This window comes from Sebastes fasciatus, chromosome 6 (genome assembly GCF_043250625.1).
Source record: "Sebastes fasciatus isolate fSebFas1 chromosome 6, fSebFas1.pri, whole genome shotgun sequence".
NCBI classification, from domain to species: Eukaryota; Metazoa; Chordata; class Actinopteri; order Perciformes; family Sebastidae; genus Sebastes; species Sebastes fasciatus.
This window is the reverse complement of record NC_133800.1, coordinates 26,158,285-26,181,563: the sequence shown is the minus strand read 5'-3', so window position 1 is coordinate 26,181,563 and position 23,279 is coordinate 26,158,285. Positions and strand designations below refer to the sequence as shown.

At 37.5% G+C, this 23,279-nt stretch overlaps 3 protein-coding genes across 9 annotated transcripts in view; 2 read left to right on the top strand and 1 right to left on the bottom strand.

Annotated features, from left to right (window-relative positions):
- kank1a (KN motif and ankyrin repeat domains 1a) overlaps positions 1 to 3,920 on the top strand; it is a 56,396-nt gene extending 52,476 nt beyond the window's left edge. For all 4 annotated transcript variants that reach the window (XM_074638828.1, XM_074638830.1, XM_074638829.1 and 1 more), the window contains 4 exons: positions 1,161 to 1,303; positions 2,175 to 2,375; positions 2,741 to 2,839; positions 2,953 to 3,920. In XM_074638828.1, coding sequence (XP_074494929.1) covers positions 1,161 to 1,303; positions 2,175 to 2,375; positions 2,741 to 2,839; positions 2,953 to 3,015 — 506 coding nt within the window. In that variant the 3' untranslated portion in view covers positions 3,016 to 3,920. The remainder of the gene's footprint in view (positions 1 to 1,160; positions 1,304 to 2,174; positions 2,376 to 2,740; positions 2,840 to 2,952) is intronic.
- A 661-nt stretch (positions 3,921 to 4,581) lies between these two features.
- On the bottom strand, positions 4,582 to 12,008 carry LOC141769594 (cilia- and flagella-associated protein 157-like). The gene is made up of 9 exons (XM_074638833.1): positions 11,803 to 12,008; positions 9,890 to 10,161; positions 8,995 to 9,148; positions 8,550 to 8,817; positions 8,314 to 8,435; positions 7,380 to 7,530; positions 6,440 to 6,597; positions 6,001 to 6,159; positions 4,582 to 5,310 (listed from the first exon to the last, which is right to left on the bottom strand). Exons 1-9 carry the CDS (start codon positions 11,952 to 11,954, stop codon positions 5,214 to 5,216), a joined length of 1,533 nt encoding a protein of 510 aa, XP_074494934.1. The 5' UTR covers positions 11,955 to 12,008; the 3' UTR covers positions 4,582 to 5,213.
- Positions 10,074 to 23,279, top strand: part of dmrt1 (doublesex and mab-3 related transcription factor 1) — a 37,439-nt gene continuing 24,233 nt past the window's right edge. The window contains exons 1-4 of one of the 4 annotated variants that reach the window (XM_074638840.1): positions 10,074 to 10,186; positions 15,979 to 16,133; positions 17,539 to 17,713; positions 19,250 to 19,407. In XM_074638840.1, the coding sequence (XP_074494941.1) occupies positions 15,996 to 16,133; positions 17,539 to 17,713; positions 19,250 to 19,407 (471 nt within the window). In that variant the 5' untranslated portion in view covers positions 10,074 to 10,186; positions 15,979 to 15,995. Of the gene's footprint in view, positions 10,187 to 15,713; positions 16,134 to 17,538; positions 17,714 to 19,249; positions 19,408 to 23,279 lie in introns of those variants that run through there. The other 3 variants (XM_074638838.1, XM_074638837.1, XM_074638836.1) reach the window with 3 other exon arrangements.

Below are 23,279 nucleotides of genomic sequence, written 5' to 3'. Positions count from 1 at the left end.
TTTTAAAGCTTCGCTAATCCATCAAAACCCTTAGATTATCTTTGCTCTTTTTAAAATGCAGCCAAGGGTTTTGTTTTACTCCATTTTTCTGCATTGAGTACTTTTACTTTTAATAAGGGCACTCCATCAATTAAAGTATTTAATCGCATGATTGTCCATAGTTAATTGCGATTAATTGCAAACTAATCTCACATTTTTTATCTGTTCAAAATCTACATTAAACGGAGATTTGTGAAGTATTTAATACTCCAATATTGTCCAGAAACCCTCACAGGTACTGCATTTAGCATAAAAAATATGCTCTAATCACAACATGGCAAACTGAAGCCCAACAGACAACAACAGTTGTCAGTGTGTCAGTGTGCTGACTTGACTATGACTTGCCCCAAACTGCATGTGATTATCATAAAGTGGGCATGTCTGTAAAGGCGAGATTCGTGGGTACCCATGGAACCCATCTACATTTACATATCTTGAGGTCAAGGGGCCCCTTTACTGCCTTAAGTTAAAGAAATTAGTGGCATTAAAACAAATTTGCATTAAGCGTTATTGCGTTATCTTTGATAGCCCTACTTTTTAATACTTCTTTAAGTATATTTTCTTTATTATACTTTTACTAAAGTAACATTTTTAATGCAGGACTTTAACTTGTACCAGAGTATCTTTACTATACTTTTTCTCAGCTAAAGGATCAGAATACTTCCTCCTCCACTGCCATGCAGCGCTCTCCCTGAAGGCTCAATAGAGTGTGATGAGGTCCCGGCCACTCGCTGCTCCAAAAGCCTTTTGTCTGCTCGGCCTTTTGTGTCCTTGTGCTCTGTGACAGTACATCCACCCCCCTGTTCCCATTGTAGTCTTTGTCCTCCCAGTTCCTTAGACCTCGGCTCCCCTCAGTGGGCCGGGCAGCCAGCCTCATACCCGCCTCACCTCCCATCTGATGGCTCTGATGTCTTGTCTCTTTTGCAAGGATCAATGCATCGTGGTCCAAGGAGAAGTCACAGGCCTGACACACGTCCCTGTACATTACTGTGTTGTTGAGTGACGGGCAGCGACAAGTCAATCACAGACCGAGTCGTAGCATACAAGCGTTTCAGACCACCCGCACTGAAGAGGTGTTCCCTCGAGCAGCTTTAAACATGGTGTGTGTGTGTGTGTTTCAGATGTGTGTAACGTGAACCAGCAGAACAAGGCGGGATACACACCCATCATGCTGGCCGCGCTGGCCGCAGTGGAGTCGCCCAAGGACATGTCTATTGTGGAGGAGCTCTTCAGCAAGGGCGACGTCAACGCTCGAGCCAGCCAGGTCAGTGACGGAGAGGGTCAGAGGTCACATGGTTCAGGTTTCAATGAGCAGGGAAATGAAGGTTGTGAGGACAAATCTTTGTTTTTCAATTAAGCAGGTTAAATCTAACAATTTACTGATGTACCAGATTATAAAGGTTATTTTAATGCTTCAAATCTGGTATTTTTGTCTTATTTTTTTGTGATTAATTAATAAATCAGAAACATAAAACCAGATGATGCACAAGAGTTTCAGTTGAAAGTGTAACTGAAAAAAGATTTTACCAAATATTTTAATTTCAGATGTATTTTTACCCTAAATAAGCAATAATAGTACTTTGGTGACACCAAGTGGTGAAGGAAGGTAACTGTTTGTATTTTTGAGAGTTATACAGACTTTGTGTAACACTGAAAAAAACGTTAGACATCATGTGTGATGATGTTTACTTGCTCATGTTTACAGTAGAAGAACGTTTTTTATTTGTATTTTAAGTTTGGGTCTGAGGTGGAGGGGGAGTTGATTTCCTTTATCATATGATATATTATTCTGGTGTACACTGTTTATATACACAAGACCTTCTGACTGCTGCTATTAATCACACCAGTCACTTTATTTTTGTCTTTAACTGCACTTGTTTTGTTTCTATTTTTACTACTATTCTTATTTTAGTTTTATATACCTCTATTATTTACCTTCCTCTATGTATTTGTGGTTACTTCTATTTCTGTCCTTGTGCTGCTGCAACGACCTCTGGGGATCAATAAAGGCTCATCTTATTTATCTTATTTTATCTTATTTTATCTTAATCTTAACCCCAAACAAGCCACTTGAATATATAAAACATTGATATAAAACCTGTTCCCTCACCGTGCTGTTGTCTCTGTGCTGCCAGGCTGGTCAGACGGGGCTGATGCTGGCGGTCAGTCACGGCAGGATGGACATGGTTCGGGCTCTGCTCGCTCACGGGGCCGACGTCAACATCCAGGACGACGAGGGCTCCACGGCGCTGATGTGCGCCAGCGAACACGGACACGTTGAGATCGTCAAACTGCTGCTGGCTCAACCCGGCTGTGACGCCACGCTAAGCGACAGCGTGAGTAACTAAGTACATTTACTCTCAAGTGCTGCACTTAAGTACAAATATGTGGTACTTTACTTGAGTATTTTGTTTTCATGCCACTCTCTACCTCTACTCCACTACAACTCGGAGTAAAACGTACAATATTTCCCTCTAATTGTATTTATTTGACAGCTTTAGATACTTTATAAATTAAACTTCTTGCTTTAAAAAACATGTAAAGACCTTCTAAAATATGATGCTCTGTTATAAATTGAACTATCCAACAGTTTATACAAGTACAGCTGAAACGATTAGACAATTGACAGTAAATTAATTGGCAACTATTTGATAATTCATCTTTTCTTCTTTGTTGCATCTTCTTGTTGTCTTCTGTTCAGGATGAGAGTAATGCCCTGTCCATCGCTCTGGAAGCAGGACACAAGGACATCGCCGTGTTGCTTTATGCCCACGTCAACTTCTCCAAAGCCCAGTCACCTGTACGTCCTCATCACTCCCTCCCCTTTATAAACCACCCTGCTCTTCTGATATCACGTCTCTTTACATGTCAACTGTCACATTAAACCTTCATAACTGTGTGTTTATATTGTAGGGAACACCTCGACTCGGCAGAAAGATGTCACCAAGTCCCACTCGGAGGGGCATGTTTGATTAGAGGCCCCGCCTCTCCCTACAAACCCTGCGCTGCTATTGGTTCACGCTGAACGATGCCTTACCCACCGCTGGATGAGGGACTCGATCCCAAGCACCAACCAACCAACCAACCAATGAGATTTCTGGAAATATTTTTATTTATGTGCACACTGACGAGCCCAAAGTGCCCTTTGAGTATGAATGTAACCAGCCGGTGCCTCCAGTCCCGTCAGATTCTTTCTGAAATAAACAGCAAACCAACACGGACACAAATTCAACTACTAAATGCCATTTTTTTTCCTTTAATTTTTATTTTTTTTGCAATTTGACAACTTTTTTTTAATGTCTAAAGCTCAATGTTGATCATTCAAGAGCACCAAAACATTTGTGATTTATTTTTTTTAATTTTTTTTAGCTCATCAGAGTAGACAGATGGAGAGTAATCCACCCACATGTTAAGAGGAAATATTTCCTGTATATATTGCTCGACCTCGACATCCCGGCCTCACACATGTGCGCCCAGCTCCCTGCAGCACGTGTACAACTCATGTGGATGAATGCATGAATGAATAGACGCGACCTAGACTGGAGAAATTGTACTTTTATACAAATCCTTTGTATCTATTTAAAAAGAAGAATCACAGTATTTTGAATATTTCCTATTACTACTTAACGACCCATGAAGTTATATATTTATCAAAGTATAGTTTTTAATGCAGATATATGTATTTCATTGTACATACGGTGGTCATTAGAATTTAGTTATCCTACTTTTTGTGTCCATTTTCTTTTTGTCTGTCTCTCATGTGTAATACGAGCTGTCTGTCCTCCTGTAGTGTTCATCAAGGTACTGACTTTCATCCTCCAATGAGAAGAGAAGTGCCTGAGACTTCGCCATATAACAATAAACATCAATTAAAGAATATAGATCAGTGTCTCGTCTTCATTGATGACCCACAGATCTGTGGTAAGTAAACATTTAACATGTTTAAGGGAAATTAAACTGCAGCCACATGAGGGTCATGTTTCTGTTACCACAGCCTGTTTTATCTTATGTTTTCAGTCTGAGATGGGTTTCTGCGTGCTTCTCTCTATCTAGAGGCTAGTAAATACTTTTTTTTTCACTCCAAAAATATTTTATTTCTAGACAAAGAGAGAAAATGTTAATGTATAACATTTAGCAAAATTCTCTAAAAACTGCTGCACAATACCACAAAACAAAAAGGTGCTGGATGCAAAAATCAGCAATGAAAAAAATCAATTAACATCAAACACATCTTAGATTTTAGACAACTACAGATTCAGGAAAACACAGAACATTAGATGAAAACATGGTCACAAATGTATATTCTTCTAAGTATTGATAAGAAACAATGACAATCAAAAACAACATTTCACCCAAAGACATAATATAAGTGTAAAAAATAAAGCTCAAAAATACAAGTATGAAGCATAAGAAGAAGAAAATAACTCGATAGCATAAATCAAAGCAGAATGATCTGAAACAACATCAATAATTTCACCTTTGTAGGGTCAAAATGAAAGGATAAAATGACTACTACTTTTCACAAATCAGTGTTTTGGCACAACTTTAGTTACTTGGCAGATTCAAATTAGTAATACATAGATTTGAATAAAACTTTATTGATCCCTGGGATGGGGGGAGTTCACAAGCAGCCCAGCAGTATATAAGATTATTAAAATCAGCTCTACATTTACCAGCTGGAAATGCATCAATAATTATAATCCAATAATATGTATTATTCTGAAATGGGCCATTCTGCATAATTAATTTCTGTACTTTTAGTATATTTTCATGCTTTAACTTTTTTACTCAAGCAAAATGGACTTGGAATAGAGTATTTATACACTTTGGTGTCGCTATTTTTACTTTAGTAAAAGATCTGAGTACTTCTTACACCGCTGTTGGCTGCTCATCACATTATCACAAAAATACAGCATCAGTTATGTTTTGTCAGGAAGTCATAATTAGTGAATCAAAAACTTTATAATTGATTTATAAACTGGGTCAGTTTACCGACTCTTCAATACTTGACCTCCTGCTACGGTAAATTCTAGCATTTATCATTATTCGTAACTTGGGGCATTTTAACAAAACATTTATAACACAAAATATATATGAATTTGGGTGTTTTGCAGAGGACAGAAGGTAAACTGGATCCTCCCTATTTTGGAGACATACAGGTTTTCTGCAGCATGTTATTTGGGTTTAGTGAATGAGTTTCTGCAGGTCAAAAGTCCGACAGCTGAATCAGTCCGGTTAATGGACCTGGCTGTTTTCTGACTGGACGGCTTCCTGAGGAGATCGAAAGAACAACAACAGTAAAATAAGTGAGCAGTTATATAAAATAGTATACTTCCAACACAACAAACTATCATCTACAATAAAGTGATCTATATTCTTGCAAAATGTGAAAATTAAAACTTTATTTTTTTAAACTGGTGACTGACTCCGTAAATATCAAAATGATGTTAATAATCTAAAATAAGGTGAATGATGATGTCTGAGGTATTTCTTTCCTCTATAATTAATATATTCTTTGTAAAAGGAATCCTAAATTTAACACGAGGGCGATGTTGTTTCCACCAGAACCGGTTAACAGTTTTTGCACTATAATTTTCAGTTTCGACTAGGGCTGTCAAAGATAACGCGTTAACGCAAATTTGTTTTAACGCCGCTAATTTCTTTAACGCATTAACTCAACTTGTGATTTTTAGGTTGTAGCGGGCTCAGTTTTAAAGCTAGAGTGAAGATACTGGCATCATATGCAACCAGAAAACCTAAGGAATCCTAAATAACGCTCCAAACTTGCACTAAATACTGGCGAGTAAAAACTGTCATGGCCATTTTCAATGGGGTCCCTTGACCTCTGACCTGAAGATATGTGAATGAAAATGGTTTCTATTGGTACCCACGAGCCAGTCAGCGGTGCTAATAGAGAACAACAGGATTTCCACACACAACAGACCCAGCAGGTGAACAAACCTGTGCAGAGGAACGTGGGTGCTGCTGGACGCATCTGCTCCCATCCTGGAGTGGATGTGTTTGTGTTTGGTCGTGGGTCGGGGTACAAGGCCGAGATCACCCAGCCTGTAGCGGGCCAGCTTGAACTGGAAACTCAACGCTGGATCCAGGGTTACTTCACTGTAAGGAACGGGATGATTGTGACAAAGCAGAAGTTTGGTTTCACTCTGCTGAATCTGAAAAACCTCATTGGCAACATCTGAGACTTGAATGTCTTTGTTGTGATTGGATCATCTTCCAAAGAAATACACTTAAATATGCGAAGAATATTAAAGTCATAGATTATTTCTATATGTAGTTGATGGACATTATATTCTCAAAATGTGGTGTACAGTCCAGTTCCACCCACAGTCCTTAAAAAAAAGCAAAATAATTGTGGTTACAGACATTATGCAGTTACCTGTCTTCTGCAGGGTCAGAGGTCAGTAGTTCATTCTGGTCGTCCTCAGCGGTGGCGTTGGTGGGTGTGGGTCGGTCCAAGACCACCAGCAGCTTCTCCATCAGCTGCTTCCACTGGACGGCAGAGTCCACCTCCGAGTCCTGGTCTGTAGGAGCATCCTGCAGGGAACAGAGCCAACATCAGGGGCTGAAGTCATGAAGACGTTTCCAAGAGGCTGAAACAATCTCATCGCATTATCACAGCAGTTTAAACCTTTTAAGGTTTGAGACATGAGAGAAAAACAAAGTTTCCTTCAAGATTTGAAGGTAACACGGGGTGAGTAACTGATACACAAATGGTCATTTTGTGGGTGAAGTATTCCTAAAATACATTCTAACACTTCTACAAGCTAACCAGCTTAATTAGCTCAGCGATGAAGGTTTCTTAGCAATTCAGCTGGTTTGATGAAATGGAGAAAGGTGTGTAGATTGAATCAGCATGATCACATCATAGTGTTTAGAGTGGATGTATTGTACAGAAGTTACATTAGTGAATTAGGGGAAGTTATTTCACTTCATGACATCAGACACACGGTCAGCTAGGTTTTAATTTTGCTTAATTAAAGTGTCAGCTAGGCAGTCTAGTCTTATTGATGAAAATGTTTAACTTCACAATTTTTACATTACAGCCAACTAACAATGTCCATCTTTGTTTATTAAATAAAAAGAATTACAACTTAGTTTTTGACCAATAAATAAAGATATGTACTGTTTTTGTAAACCTCCAAGTTTGTCACAGAAACAGCAGTGCAAAAAACAAATCATTTAGCAATTAGGCTCGAGTTTGTCGTAAAATAAGACATTCTTCTGATGAGATAACTAACCACCTTTACTTGAACATGTTTGTGTGTCCAGATGTTCCTGATGTTTAGGGTCAAGACTTTTTTTTGTGTTTTTTTTACCATCAGGGCGTCTCTGAGAGTGACGGCTGCTTCCTGCATGATGCTCTTCATCCTGCTCCTCTTCCTCCTCTCCTCCTGTAGCTCCGCCTCCAGCCGGCTCACCTCGGCTCCGTTTGTCCTGCACTGCTCTGACAGAGAGGCCCGGTCCCGTCTGAGAACACAACCCAACACACAGGTACAGCTTAATGTCATTAAAATGTAATTTCATCAGTTCTCATTACTAATGTAACTCGGACTGTGTGTTTACTTCCAGTACCATGAGTGAAGCCTCTGGCTACGTTTCAAATCTCACACTTTTTCTTTTTACTTTTTGCACATACTGCAGCTGCCCGTAAAAAGTACGTACTGTTGCATGCAGTATGCATACTATTGGAACCTTGAACTTTGACCCTCCTGCTCCGCTGCACAGAGTCAGAATAGCCACAAAAGCATGCTGGTTTGCATACTAAAAATGCATACTTCATTTGACATGCAGACAGGGAAATAGGCATTACAGTAACAGAATATTGATTCATATTGGATCAGAGCTGCCTAGTTTGACTGTTAACATATCACCTTTCTTACTTTTTAAAGTCTGTTTTTCATTGTCAACACTAACTGGTAAAAAGGGCAGAAATTACACTAAATTACTGTAAACAGTTTATAGGTTATGTTTCAGTGTCACCTGCTGGATATTTCAAAGAGCTTCCGTCAGCTGCATTCAATTAAGACCAATTAGTCCTGTTAGTTAAGAGTGTGTGTCAGTGTTCTCGTCTATTCTCTGTGTGTGCAACAGAGTTTTGTTTTTTGTTCAGACACTTGTATTTTGAAAATGTGTAAATGTTCCCAGTCTGTTAAGCATATTGAGATATTCTTGTTAATTGCTCTTAACACTGAAATGAATGTGACGTCGGACAGAGCATGTGTGGACAGTAGTGACGGAGTAATCTTTGACCTGAGTGCCTCCATCTCAGCCAGGACTCCAGTGTGTTTGGTCTTAAGCTGCTCGAGTTGTTGTCTCCAGCCTTTCAGCTCCGCCTGCAGCTGCTGACACTTTTCTGTAAGCTGCTCCACCACCTGATGGAGGGGAGACATCATGCATGCAAACATCATTGAGTTTATATCTATTCTAAAACTGCAACACCCACTGCATCTGATCCTACAGTACGTTGGGCCTCTTGTTACTCGTACCTTCTTGCGGATGCAGCTCTCGCGGGACGTCTCGCTGAGCATTTGCTCCAGGACGTCCACATCCACACTGAGCCGATTCTTACGGTCCCGCAGGGCCGAGTTCTCCTCCATCAGGACCTGAGTGTGCTCCGACAGCTGGCCGATCCGAATCTTAACCTCCGTGTTCTCCTGAAGGGCCAACCTGGTCGTGTCCGGGACCTTCTGGTCCACCAGGTGCTGCACCTCTGCCGCCATGGCCGCCACGTGGCTCTCCATCTCCTTCTCCAACCTTTGGGGTAAATCATTTAAGCATTTAATAGATTTTTTGCAGGCACTTTTTTTTTTTTTTTCACATAACAGCTTTATATTTTTTCATTTTTTCCTCACTTTTTTCATAGCTAGGATAGGCTATAATTGTAGGCTATATTTTCAGATGTGATACTGTCAGTAAATCAGCGGTCTCAACCTCTTCTTCTCCAGCAGTGCTTTCATCTCCAGGCTGTGGATGGCAGCTTTGTGTTCCTGCTCCTGACTGGTCAGCTGCTTCTCCAGAGACTCCTTGTTGGACGTTAGCTGCTCCTTCTGCTTCTGAAACTCCTCCAGACCAGCCAGCCTCGCCGCTTCGAGGAGGAGAGAGAAGAGGAGAGAGTTAAACCTTTGTGGTTTCACTCATCCAGTGAGTTTGTTTCTGCATCTAGTTTGTGTTAAATGCAGTGTAGAGGTTGCTAAACTGTCCCATCTTGATTCTTGCCATGGTGAGTCAAGTTATGTGTTGATGCTACATGTCCAATGAGATGGAAAAAACAATTAATACCAATGTAGTGGGGCTATCTAGAGTTAAACCTGCAGTAGGCAGTATATTTTTGGCATCATTGGACAACGATTCCATAATAACCTTTCAGCATATTGTAATTCAAGTATTCTGAGAGATAACTAGACTTCTGCACCTCCTCATGGCTCTGTTTTCAGGCTTTAAAAAAATCTAACCTGTGACGGGAGACTTTGGCCAATCACAGGCCATTTCAGAGAGAGAGCGTTCCTATTGGCTGTTCATTCAACGGAGGCAGCTGTCAATCACGGTCAAACTAGGCATCACTGATCAAATATGAATCAATATTCTGTTACTGTAATGTCTATTTCTCTCCTCAAATGTTTTCAGAAACATCTTGTAGTGTACTGTTTAGCTGTAAAATGAGAAAGTTTGCTCCGGCTGGTGGGCGGTGCTTGGTATTTCCTCAACTGATCTCAACATGGCTGACGGGTCACAAACTTTCGCATTTTACAGCTAAACAGTACACTACAAGATGTTTCTGAAAACATTTGAAGAGAGAAATAGATACTACAGAGATATTCAGCCTCACCAAGTGTTGTGTTTTCTGCGTTGAGTTCTTCCATCCGGTCTTGAAGCTCTTGTCTCAGCTGACCGTGCTGCAGCTGCAGAGCCTCTCCTTTCTTATCGGCAGCCTGCCGCTGACTCTCCAGCTGCTCCGTCAGCTCGACCACCTCGTCCTCCTTTTCCAGCACGGAGCGTTTCAGATAGTCAACAATGTCCTTCTTCTCATCCTCCAGCTCACTGTACTGAGAGTCAAAGTCCTTCTTCTGCCTCTCAAGTTGATCACATTTCAGCTGATATCTGGGCGAGGAAGAGGGTCATGCAGGTAATGAAGAACAACATCTTTGATGATTCTTGCAGTTGTGGAAAGTAATTAAGTACATTTACTCAAGTACTGTACTTAAGTACAATTCTGAGGTACTTGTATTTCACTATTTCCAATTTCTGCTACTTTATACTTCTACTCCACCACATTCAGAGGAAAATAATCTACTTTTTTATTTATTGATTTATTTGATAACTTTAGTTACTTTGCAAATTCTGATTAATAATACAAACATATAATAAACAAATAAATGATGATGTAACATTATAAATATAGAATAAAACTTTATTGATCCCAGGGGGAAACTAACAAGCCTCCCAGCAGATAAAGTAGTTCAAATGAAATAATATTTAATAGAGTACTTTCAAGATACTGAAGGGTGCGTAACACGACAAGTTAAATAAACAAACTTTGAAAACTCTGATTTAAGCACCATCACCTTTCTTACTTATTAAAGTTTGTCTTTGTCAACACTTTAAAAGGCAAGGAAATACACTAAATTACTGTATATAGTTTACAGGTAGGGCGGCACAATTAATCAAAATTTTATTTAAATGTCAATATTGCCTATTGCAAAATATTGTACATTTTTCTCCACTACTGTACATTTATTTGATAATATAAATTACTTTGCAGATTCAGATTAATAAAAAAACATATAATAAACAAATAAATGATGATGTAACATTATAAATTAAGATAAAACGTTATTGATCCCAAGGGGAAACTAACAAGCCTCCCAGGAGATAAAGTAGTTCAAATGAGCTCCACCTTTACCAGCTGCAACATTAAAGTGATGTAAACGTTAATGCATCAATAATTATAATCCAATAATATAATATACATTAATCTGAAATTTATTTTCTGGTACTTTTAAGTATATTTTGATGCTAAAACTTTTGTATTTTTTACTCAAGTAAACATTTGAGTACATGGCTTTTATATTATATATGTATGTATGTATGTGTATATATATATATATATATATATATATACAGTATGTGTGTATATATATATGTGTATGTATATATATGTATGTATGTGTGTGTATATATATATATATATATATATATGTACATATATGTGTATATATATATATATGTGTATATATGTATGTGTGTGTATATATATGTGTATATATATATATGTTTATATATATAGTATAATTTTATTTTTTATATATTATTTTATATTTTAATCTGTAAAGTAACAAGAGCTATCACAGTAAAAAGTACAATATTTGCCTATAGTTGAAGTCTAAAGTAACGTTTAATCAGCAGAAAATGGAAATACTCGAGCCTAAAGTACAAATACCACAAAATTGTACTTTACTGTACTTTACTTTTCTGAGGTGTTGAGTAAATGTACTCTACACCACCTGTTATACTAACGTTATGTGTTGATATCTGCAATATTGGTTATAGCTTATATACACTTTTAAAGAGCCTAATATATATATATATATATAAGTGCCCTGACGTGATTTGTTTTAATCCAACATTGAAGAATAAGGCTAACATGCATTAACTCATACTAACATATTCACCACCTCATTCCCATTAAAGTAAATTAACTTAAACTGACTTATTAAATAAATAACATTAGAAGCGCCTCACCTCTCCAGCTGCTCGTTCAAATATCGTATTTGAGTCAAATATAAATCCTTCTCTTTGTCGTCAGACCCGCTTTTGTCTGCAGGAGTCGAAGAACTTTCCTTTTTCGATGTTTTCTTGCCTTCATCTTGTTTCTTGTCTTTCTTTTTGGGCATCGTGTTTCTGAGAGGAAGTTGGCTGTAAGGTGGACAAACTAAACTGAGTTGTTGCTATGGCGATGCTGCCTTCTAGTGATGTGTCGACGCGAGCGGGCCGGTTCAAAGAGCCGGCTCTTTTTTTTCTTTTTTTTATTAATTCAAGGTAGAATGATGAGATGATCTTCTCCGCACCACGGGCACTCCATGCACTGACTGTGATGGTACGTGTCCACAGGGGCGTTTTTTATCGCGAGGGGACGCGACGCTTCCCAGCATTGGACGCTTGGTGGGCTGTCACTAGAAAAATTATGAGGTTTAGTATAATTAAATTGAATAATTTAAGTGATATATGTGCACACGTACTAATCATAGGTCAAAACAGTGCTAAATTTGGCTGAATTATAAAAGCCAGAAGTGGTAAAATGAAGAGCCGTTTGGGAGCCGAAAGAGCCGGCTCTTCTTGGTGAGCTGAGCCAAATGATCTGGATCACTAAAAAGAGCGAAATTCCCATCACTACTGCCTTCAGGGACTCCTCGAAAAGTTCACTTCTTCACATAGTTTACTTGAGCTGCAAGAGGATTAAACATGTGATCATGCATGGATTGGGCATTCATACTTTTATCGGTCTTTTAATAAATATAGACTTGCGCAATAATGTATTACAGGAATGGCGTTTAATCTAATGTTTGATTGCTGCTTTTGGCCATATTTTAAGAGTGATTAATATGCTCTGGTTAATTTTGTGTTCGAAATCAGATTTTCTCTTCCGAGCTGTAAAGCCATCACCACATTTGGCCAGACCAGATTGAAAAATAATGAAAAATGCTGACAATAAATGATATAATAATAATAATAATAATAATAATAATAATAATAATAATAATAATAATAATAATAATAGCTATTATTATTATTATTATTATTATACACTTATTATTAATAATAATAATAATCAAATAAAAAAAGTAAACAAAATCCAAAACATAAGATATAAATCAAGATAAAAGAATATATACAACGATACAAGACAAGAAATTTTAAAAGTTATAATTATTATTATTATTTATTTGTATAGCACCTTTCAAAACAAAGTTACAAAAGTGCTATGCAATTAAAACAAATAATAAAAGTAAATAAAATCCAAAACATAAGATATAACACAATACCCAACAATACCATAATAAATAAATAATACAAAAACAAACACACTAACAAACAAATGTTTCATGGGCTGCAGTTTAAAGGCATGTTGGTAACGTCATTTATTCGTTGTGCGAAATTTTACGAAAGAAATTGAAAGATATTGAATCTCTGCTTATTTTTTTCCCCTCAAAAATAGGCAACATAACCATTTCCACATGCCTTACATCTGTCGCTGGCACACTGTTCAGTGATACTACAAACTAAAGTTTTCTCTGTCATTTTATCACCATTAAAATATGTTTATTATTGAACTCAGTACACACAGTTTATCTACTAGATATTATGAAATTGATACCCAGTGGTGTGGCCATAACCTCTGGCCCTCTCTACCCGGCTTCCAACTCAGTGGCTCATTTGGGTGGTGTGAGCCAGTATTGCATGATTTTGTTTTTCATTGCAGAGTGTACATTTTCTGTTTCCATATTTTCCTTCATGTTATTAAATGTCAGCTGCTCATCTTTTCTTTCGGTACACCGACCTCGCTGCTACAGCCTGTTATTGCTCTGAGTGCAGTCCTACTAATAGAAAGGTCAAATGTGTTAAATCCCAGACTTCATTACTGCGTTATAATCTATCATTATTACCATATGCTATAGAGGCAATTAAACTCAGTGTTGTAACCCTGCTTTCAGTTACCTTACAGCACCAGGACCTCAGCCAACGAAGTGTAGCAGTTATTTACTCAGCACTGTGTAAATGACTGCTTTTTAATTGGTAACTTTTCATCCGCCCTCCATTTGGCTGCAGGGATTTTAATTGGGTGCCTTTGTGTGTTTCACCTCACTTCACTCCCAACCTATAAATCCACTTGGCTGACTGAGTGACCAATGTGGAGGTTAATTCACTTTCAGCTCAGTCAAGCCTTGTAAATTAATAAGAGAGTATTAATTCACCACGTAGCATATTAATGAAAAAAGAGCTACAGTAAATATATTTTAGTAGGATGCTACTCAGATATTATAGCATAACTACAAGCCCAGGAGGGGGGATATCACAGTTTATTATATTATAAACTGAGTACCATAGACACAATACAAGATTCAAGAGATTCAAGATATGTATTGTCACGCCGGTTATACAAGTACAATCGTGTGAAATGCTTTTTGCTGGGAAGCTCCATTAAAAATAATAACTTATATTACAATAATAACAGTATGAGATATATGATTGAGGTATTGCACTTGTTTATGTACTGCAAGCTTCTGCAGGGAGGTGCAGTGATATAATAATTGGGGGAACTAACGTCTGTTCATTTGAATAAATAAATAACTAATAAGAATAAAAAATATTATTATTACTGATATTGTTATAATAACTATATTATTATTATTATTATTATTATTATTAGTTATTTATTTAAATGTTTTTGCATTTTTTTGCAGCTTTTGCATTATTAATCTCTGATTTGTCTTTAAAGTGACTGTCAAAAACTAAACATTCTTCAACCTGCTTTTATCCCCTTGTGTTTTTTTTTTTTTTTGTTGTTTTGTTTTTGTACTTTGTTATTTGTCTTTCTCTGTATAATATTGTTTGGTCTTTTTTATATATGTCCCTGCACATGTCTTCACTTGTTTTGTAATCACTTAATAACACAATAAAAAAAAATAAGTGAGATAAATAAATAAGTAAATAATAACAATAATAAATAAATTATTATTATTATCAATATTATTATTAGTTATTTATTTAAATGTTTTTGCATTTTTTTTGCAGCTTTTGCATTATTAATCTCTGACTTGTCTTTGAAGTGACTGTTAAAAACTAAATATAACAGGCTCAAATAAAGATGAATGCATAACTTTTACCTGTAACAAAGTATTTCTACACTGTGGTATTACTACTTCTAGAGTTACACAAACAGAAGCTGACATTGAACAATGGGACTGTTTATTTATTAATTATGTTTTACTCATAATGTGAAATAGTGTCAAAAAAATAAATAAAAAATGAGAGTGAGAGCAGCATGAGGGATGCCACACTGTACCTGCCAGCTTTTCTCCCCCACATACAGCTATATGAAATAATAGGTAGGCTACAGTATATAGAGCAGCTACATTTTGTATATTTTGTGGTCATTTACTTTGTAACTTTGCAGCATGGAAGTAACTTTTTTTTTTTTTAAAAGGTCCCATATTATGCTCATTTTCAGGTTCATACTTGTATTTTGTGTTTCGAGTAGAACATGTTTACATGCTGTAATGATAAATACAAAATTAATAAGTAAATAATAACAATAATAAATAAATTCTTATTCTTATTATTAGTTATTTATGTTTTTCCATTTCTTTGCAGCTTTTGCATTATTAATCTCTGACTTGTCTTTGGAATGACTAAAAAACTAAATATAATAGGCTCAAGTAAAGATGAATGCATGACTTTTACTTGTAACAAAGTTATTTCTACTCTGTGCTATTATTACTACTTCTAGAGTTACACAAACAAGCTGACATTGAACAATGGGGCTGTTTATTTATTAATTATGTTTTACTCATAATGTGAATAATAGTATCAAAATAAGAAGAGTGAGAGCAGCATGAGGGATGCCACTCTGTACCTGCCAGCTTTTCTCCCCCACATCCAGCTCGTTTCCTCCCACAAAGTCACATCAGCAGGGCGGAGGAGGGACCGGTGACCTTATAGCCTCCAGCCTGGCACCAGTACTGGAGCTTTAACCAGCCTGGACAAACTCTACAACAGTTGTCTGTTGGTAGTATTAGGTTATCAGTTAGCACTAAGTTGTTTTATATCTCCCAGCAGCCATGATGAGCAAGCAGGACAAGCAGAGCAAACACGTGCTGGAGTGTCCCTCATCATCTCCATCTCTGTCCCCACCTAAAGGCCAGAAACCCCCGAGGATGCCCAAGTGCTCCCGCTGTCGGAACCACGGCTACGTGTCTCCTCTGAAGGGACATAAGCGCTTCTGCAACTGGAGGGACTGCCAGTGTCCCAAATGTAAACTGATAGCTGAGAGGCAGAGAGTCATGGCGGCCCAGGTAACTAACTAACCGTCATCTAACTAACCGTCATCTAACTAACCGTCATCTAACTAACCGTTATCTAACCGTCATCTTTTTAACCGTTATCTTTTTTAACCGTTATCTAACCGTTAACTATCTTTTATCTAACCGTTATCTTCTTTAACCGTTAACTAACCGTTATCTAACCGTTAACTAACCGTTATCTTTTTTAAACTTGTACCCGTTAGCACGCAGGCTAACGTTAGCTCGACTTAAATTAGCTTTTAAACATGAAGATTTGTTGTAAAAACAAACGGTGAGACAGGAAATAAAACATGTAATGTAATTTTAGTAAATATTTTGATTTATGTTTGTAAACTTTTTAACTGCTGTTGATAAGTTTACTTTACTAACAAAGCCACTTAAAATGTCAATCTACTGTAGCAAGCCAGTTAGCTTAGTTAGTTTATGGCACTTTAAACGGTTATAATGGTTTCAGGTGTTTCATGAGTATATCGTTACACATTGTTACAGTTAATAAATATATATGAAATAATAGGTAGTATATAGAGCAGCTACATTTACTATACTTTGTGGTCATTTACTTTGTAACTTTGCACCTTGGAAGTAACTTTTATTTTTTTTTAAAGGTCCCATATTATTCTCATTTTCAAGTTCATACTTGCATTTTGTGTTTCTAGTAGAACATGTTTACATGTTGTAATGTAAAAAACAACAACTTTATTTTCCTCATACTGTCGGCCTGAATATGCCTGTATTTACCCTCTGTCTGAAATGCTCCGTTTTAGAACATTTTGATGGAATTTCAACAGAATTACGTTGCTAGGCAACAGCTTGGGTCCATGTGTACTTCCTGTCAGCTGATGACATTCACATACACTGCAACCAGGATTAAACTGTGACACATTTAGAACATTTACGTTTAAAATTGTGTCAAGGGTCTAAATATTGTATATTCGTGACATCACGAATGGGCAGAAATCCTGACAGCTTGTTTCAAATTCAGAGTTTCTGAATACGGGCTGTGTGTATTTCCCTGTGGATTGAGTGTTTCGATACTTTCACAGTATTTATATAGGACTTAAGCCTGCTTTATAATAAAACAAAAACATGAAAATCTCACTTTTTTTATAATATGGGACCTTTAAGGCAATTTTTGGTTAGGCAACAATAAAAAAAACAATAAACATTAAGAATTACAACACTTTAAAAAAAGCTAGTGGCAAAAGACAATGATATTGCAGGACATATCCCATATTCACGAGACAACAATCAAGTATCAATCCTTTACCAATTATGTATTATTATTATTATTATTATTATTATTATTTTGTAGCATTATCAAGCAGATGACTCTGTTCTGCAAAGTCACAAGTAGATAAGGGTAATGTTTTGATTTATTTCCTTTCCTCCCATCCAGGTCGCCCTGAGGCGGCAGCAGGCACAGGAAGAGGAGCTTGGGATTTGTAGTCCGGTGGCTCTGTCCGGCCCAGAGGTGATGGTGAAGAATGAAGCTGGAGCAGACTGCTTGTTCTCTGTGGAGGAACGACCCCCGACACCAACCAGTACCTCCAATTCCTCTCTTGCTATCACAGGTGAGGTATCGCCAAACATTATTCACTTACTGTCCTGCCTCTCATGTGTCACACTACTAATGTACAGTAGCTGACAGCTGATTATACAACTTAATTAATTAATTAATCGCACATTTTGTATATGTTCAAAACATATTTTAAAGGGAGATTTGTACATATATATATATAAGCGCCTTTCAAGACACCCTACAAACAAGATAAGACAGTCGATACAAGATTACAGTAGAAAGAACAACAGAATGAAATTTAAAATAAATAAAGATAAATAGGTATATTCATAATAAAAAACATTACGAAGTGCCGTGAAAGGCTAAACTAAAAAGATGTGTTTTTGATTTGTCAAGTATTTAATACTCTCATCAACAAGGGAGTGGACAGATATGCTTGCTTTATGCAATGTATGTATTATTGGAAAAATTGCAAACATTTTAGGTCAATCAAGTATTTTGTGTGTTATATTTGTACATAGAAATCACTTTTAAAGAGCCATTCGATTTCCTGTTTAGTTCACTGTTATTCAATATTGTAAAACATGAAGAATTCCACAGGACAAGAATACGTTTATCATTATGAAGAGACATTTTCATGGGAAAATCAGTGAAAATTAAAGTAGATGTTGGTGGCAGTAGCATGAAAGGGCATCTTTGCGGGGGTGTGGAGGCAGACCCAGATATGGTGTTCCCTGTCGGCCTGATATCGCACTTTAGGAAATGGAATATGACTGAGGTCAAGGCCGCATGCGTCTTCTGCTTTGTGTTCATGTGAGAGTTTATGTCTCTGGCTTGGCAACAGAGAGGAAAAGACTGAGGTGGAAAAAGGAGTTGAGCACTCTGTGATTCACTGATGACAAGAACCAGAACAGGGACAACAAATGTCATTATCTTTGTCTTCAGTGGTGCACACAGTGTCTTCACTGTGTAAGACAGAAAGATCAGCGTCTGCCTGAGAAGAATGTGGCCTTGTTGATAAGGAGGGAACAACGGATAATGAGTAATGATGATGATGATGATGATGATGATGATGATGATGGTCATATTCCTCCTGATAGGGCAACCCACACTCCTGTATTGTGATGGTGTGTTGTAGTACGTCTGTTAATTTGACGTCAAAAACACCTGCCACCTGCAGATGGTGCTGTTGTTAGCAATTTGAGCTGGGGGTGGAATGACTAGAAACATCTTGTAAAGTTCAAGTGTTCTTTTAAATATTAAATAATGATTGATCTAAAGATCTACCGCATGCCGAGATCCTTAGAAGTTGATGAGTCTCAACGTTTGATTTGAAGATTGTTGATTCATTTGTTTTCAGCATCAACAAAGACTCAGCTGGGAAAATAAAAAGTCAGCTTGAGCTCTGCTGTTGGATGCATAATTCTGAAAAACTTGGTTAGTTTTACAAAAACAACTCAAGCTAGTACATAAATGCATAAATATAATCCTTAGACCATATTTCAAATGCAATAATGATCTAAAATCCAGCCACAAACATCATACTTTAGCCTCTGAGCCGATCTTTGTCTTATTTGTGTATGTCCAGGCAGTCGCTCGGCTCTGTCCCCCAGCCCATCAGCCGCTGGCCGGGCTCATACTGAGGGGTCGTCAGACCTGCTGCTGGAAACTTCCTATTACAACTTCTACCAGCCGTCACGCTACCCCACCTACTACGGCAACCTCTACAACTACCAGCAATACCAGGTAACTAACTAATAACCATGCTGCTGTTGATAGTAACAGTCAAACTCTACTTGAAGCCTTTTTTTAAGGGCTCATAGATAGAAGGTATTTCACATGCAGGTTATCTGGTTAACTTGCCTCCAGGGAGGGTTTTTGTGCCACCGTTTTAAACCACTGGGCGAGCACAACATGGGAAATATGTGTGTGTACGTGTGCCTTAATTACAATACATAATCTTATTTAAATTGTCCTGTTACCTCAAACTTGACCTGTAACTAACTAGGGATAAACTGTTGTGGGTTTTTCAAGGCCGGTATATTACATTAATGTTTTTTGTGTTTAACCTGCCTAGAGGAATTTTTATTTCTGTATAACTTTATTGTTCATCATGGTGGAAAAGCTTCTGAAGCCAAGACCACTATGAGACATCTCCAAAACTTAAGATGTACAGAAAGCAAAATACAGCTTTTCTGCAACTTCCCCATCCTGTTTTTCCGTAGCCGTGGTCAGTAAGGAAGCTCCCATCATAATTTGGTAGATATTTGATAAAAGGCAGATATCAACCCAGTTTGAAACCAAACTCAGCGACACTTTCTGTAACAGCCAGCACTGGGAAATATTAACATTGTAAAAAAAAAAAAAACAGTTTTAGTTGTATGTTTGCTAAAATACTCAAAATTAGGGCTGTTATTCGATTAAAATATTTAATCGCAAATGAATCGCATATTTTTAATCTGTTCAAAATGTACCTTAAAGGGAGATTTGTCAAATATGTAATACTCTTATCAACATGGGAATGGGCAAATATGCTTGCTGTATGTATATATTTATTTTTGGACATCAAGCAACCCAATTTTAACCCAAACCAAACTACCATTACTGTACCAGCCAACACTGGGAAATACTAACGTAAAAAAAAAAATTTTAGTTTTATGTTTGCTTAAAAAAGCTGAAATTTAGTAACTTCTGTTTAATATCTGTACCGTCCCAGAGTGATGGTACATTACAGTACACACGTTAAAGTGATGGACTGGTGTCGTGTGTGTGCGTGCGCGTGCCTGTGTGTGTGTGTGTGTGTGTTAGAGGGGGAACTTCTCATCTAAGCTGCTTCATGCCACAGAAACAGAGGAGATAAGCTGCTGAGCTCTGAATCACCTCAGCATGAACAAGGGCTACTTTCTGTTACCTCGTCAGATAACTTGTCACGGTAGTATGAAACTCATGTCAGTCAGCGCGCTCAACTGTGCGTATGCATAGCTGGATGAGATGACAGTAGTACCAAATTTTTGTTCCAGAAATCATCCATCACACCAAAATCATTGTCTCTTGAATAAATATTTTTTGCTTGATAAGCAATTGATTGATTGATTATCAAAATGTAGTCATTTTCTTGTCAAATGGATTAAAAATGGATTAGTCATTTCAGCAATAGTGAAAGTTATATGGCTTGGCATAGAAAATAACAGACTTACAGAATACAAAAAGAAATCAAATTGTATTTTAAAAACAGGAAGTGTCACTTTGATATGACAGTGATGTAACTCGTGCATGTGTAGGCAACCTTGTGGACATTTCTTGGCGTGTGGTAGTGATTCATATAAACTTTTTATTTCTTTGTTTTCCTTAGAGATGGATGAGAGTGTCTGCTTTAATGTCAGCACTTACGGTATAACGTAGGACACATCGGGGAGATGGTGCCTTACATCCCACCACACACACACACACACACACACACACACACACACACACACACACACACACACACACACACACACACAGTCCCTCATTCACCCATCTGTATATTCACACTGATTTATGCTTAAATGTATCTCTGTTGTGTCAAATGAGATGAGCTTGTGCGTGAAGCAGATTAGATCTATAACTCTCCAGTGATCTCAGATGAGGTGGTTTGTTTTTTATGAACAACATTTGTCCACCCCGGCTCTCCCCTCTCCGTTCCCCCAATAGCAACATCTAGTTTTGGGGTCACTGCCTCCGCTAACCCGCCAGCGCAAGGCAGGGCCTGAATTGCAAAGGTTAATGGTATTGTCTGTCGGCAGAGGAACAAACTGCTATGCCTCAGCGCTCGGAGGAGAAAGTGAGCACATTAATGCTAATCAGTTAGCACTCTTTAGCATAATTTAGCCATCCTCCTTTGTGATTTATGATATTTTCAGTGAAGTTGTCAGGTTGAGAGGGCTACGTGCTACGGTTATTCAAATTCAGGGACTACTTCTTTTTTTGTATTTGCATGAAGAGCTGATTATTTGAAGATGAGTTTCAATTGTGTCACAAACATACAGTTGCACAATTTGTAACTAGAAAGTGTCTTTAGAAATAAAATATTTTTTTTATTATCTGAATTTGAATAATTATCATGCTTCTTCTACAAAAAAACTGATTTCCTTTTGTGTCTCCTGTCTCCTTTACCTGTCCTAAACCTCCACAATTTAATGGCTTATACTCCAATTTTTGCATCCCCAACTGAAGTGATTATCCTTGAGTTACTCAATTTTGATTTTGTCTCCATATTTGCTGTTGAAGCACTGATCGCTGTCGTTTTTCTGCACTATCCAGAGAGCTATGATGTCTTTTCCCATTGACTTTCTGTTCATTGAGTTAGTTTCTGAAGGTGCCACTCTTTTCTCCGTCATAACTTCTTAACATCCGGTGAAAGTCTAATTACATCTTTTTAAGAATATATATAATTAAAACAATTTTATTATTTGAATGGCAATTTCCACCTACAACATTTTTAGTTGTTTTGCTCTAGAAGAGCCTCATGGTTTCATTCAAGTGCTGTGCCTGATACAAAGCTGCAGTTTATATTAGAGAGTGCCATAATGGATGTTTATTCATATAAACATGTTCTGGCTGTATTTATCTGTTTTTATGTATTTAGTAGGGCTGTCAAAGTCAACGCGATAATAACATGTTAACGCAAATTCGTTTTAACGTCACTAATTTCTTTAACGCATAAACGCAATTTGTGATTTTAGGTTGTAGCGGGCTCTGTTTAAATCTATGAAACTAGAAAACCAAAGGAATCCATTGGTATCAAAGTAAGGAGGTTAAATAGTGCTCCAAACGTCGCTACATTTTGGTGAGGAAAAACTGGGATGGCCATTTTCAAAGGGGTCCCTTGACCTCTGACCTCAAAATATGTGAATGAAAATGGGTTCTATGGGTACCCAAGAGTCTCCCCTTTACAGACATGCCCACTTTATGATAATCACATGCAATTTTGGGGTAAGTCATAGTCAAGTCAGCACACTGACACACTGACAGCTGTTGTTGCCTGTTTGGCTTCAGTTTGCCATGTTATGATTTGAGCATATTTGTTATGCTAAATGCAGTACCTGTGAGGGTTTCTGGACAATATTTGTCATTGTTTTGTGTTTTTTAATTGATTTCCAATAATAAATATATACATACATTTGCATATAGCAAGCATATTTGCCCACTCCCTTGTTGATAAGAGTACTAAATCTCCTTCATGTTGCCGGTGTTATGTTGACGTCAACAGCCTCGGCTTGGCAGATGCACACGGCCTGTCGAACACCAGTGGTTCTGTTAGTCCTTTTATAAACAAACATAGTATTATGTTAATCATGTTGTCATATTGTTTATTACGAATGCAATACAGGGTGGATTTAGTGCCGTCGCCTTCGCCACCTATTGCTTATGTCAGCTACTTTTTAATTTGCCAGAACGTGTTATACTGACAAATGGGGATAGGGCCATTCTCGGTTTCGCATCGGCCACCGTAGTTCTTCTACACGCTTGGCACACGGGAGAAGTTTCAGTTGGTTGCATTCTGCAACCTCACCGCTAGATGCTGCCAAATCCTACACACTGCACCTTTAAGTAGTTTATTTTCCTCTGCCATCCTC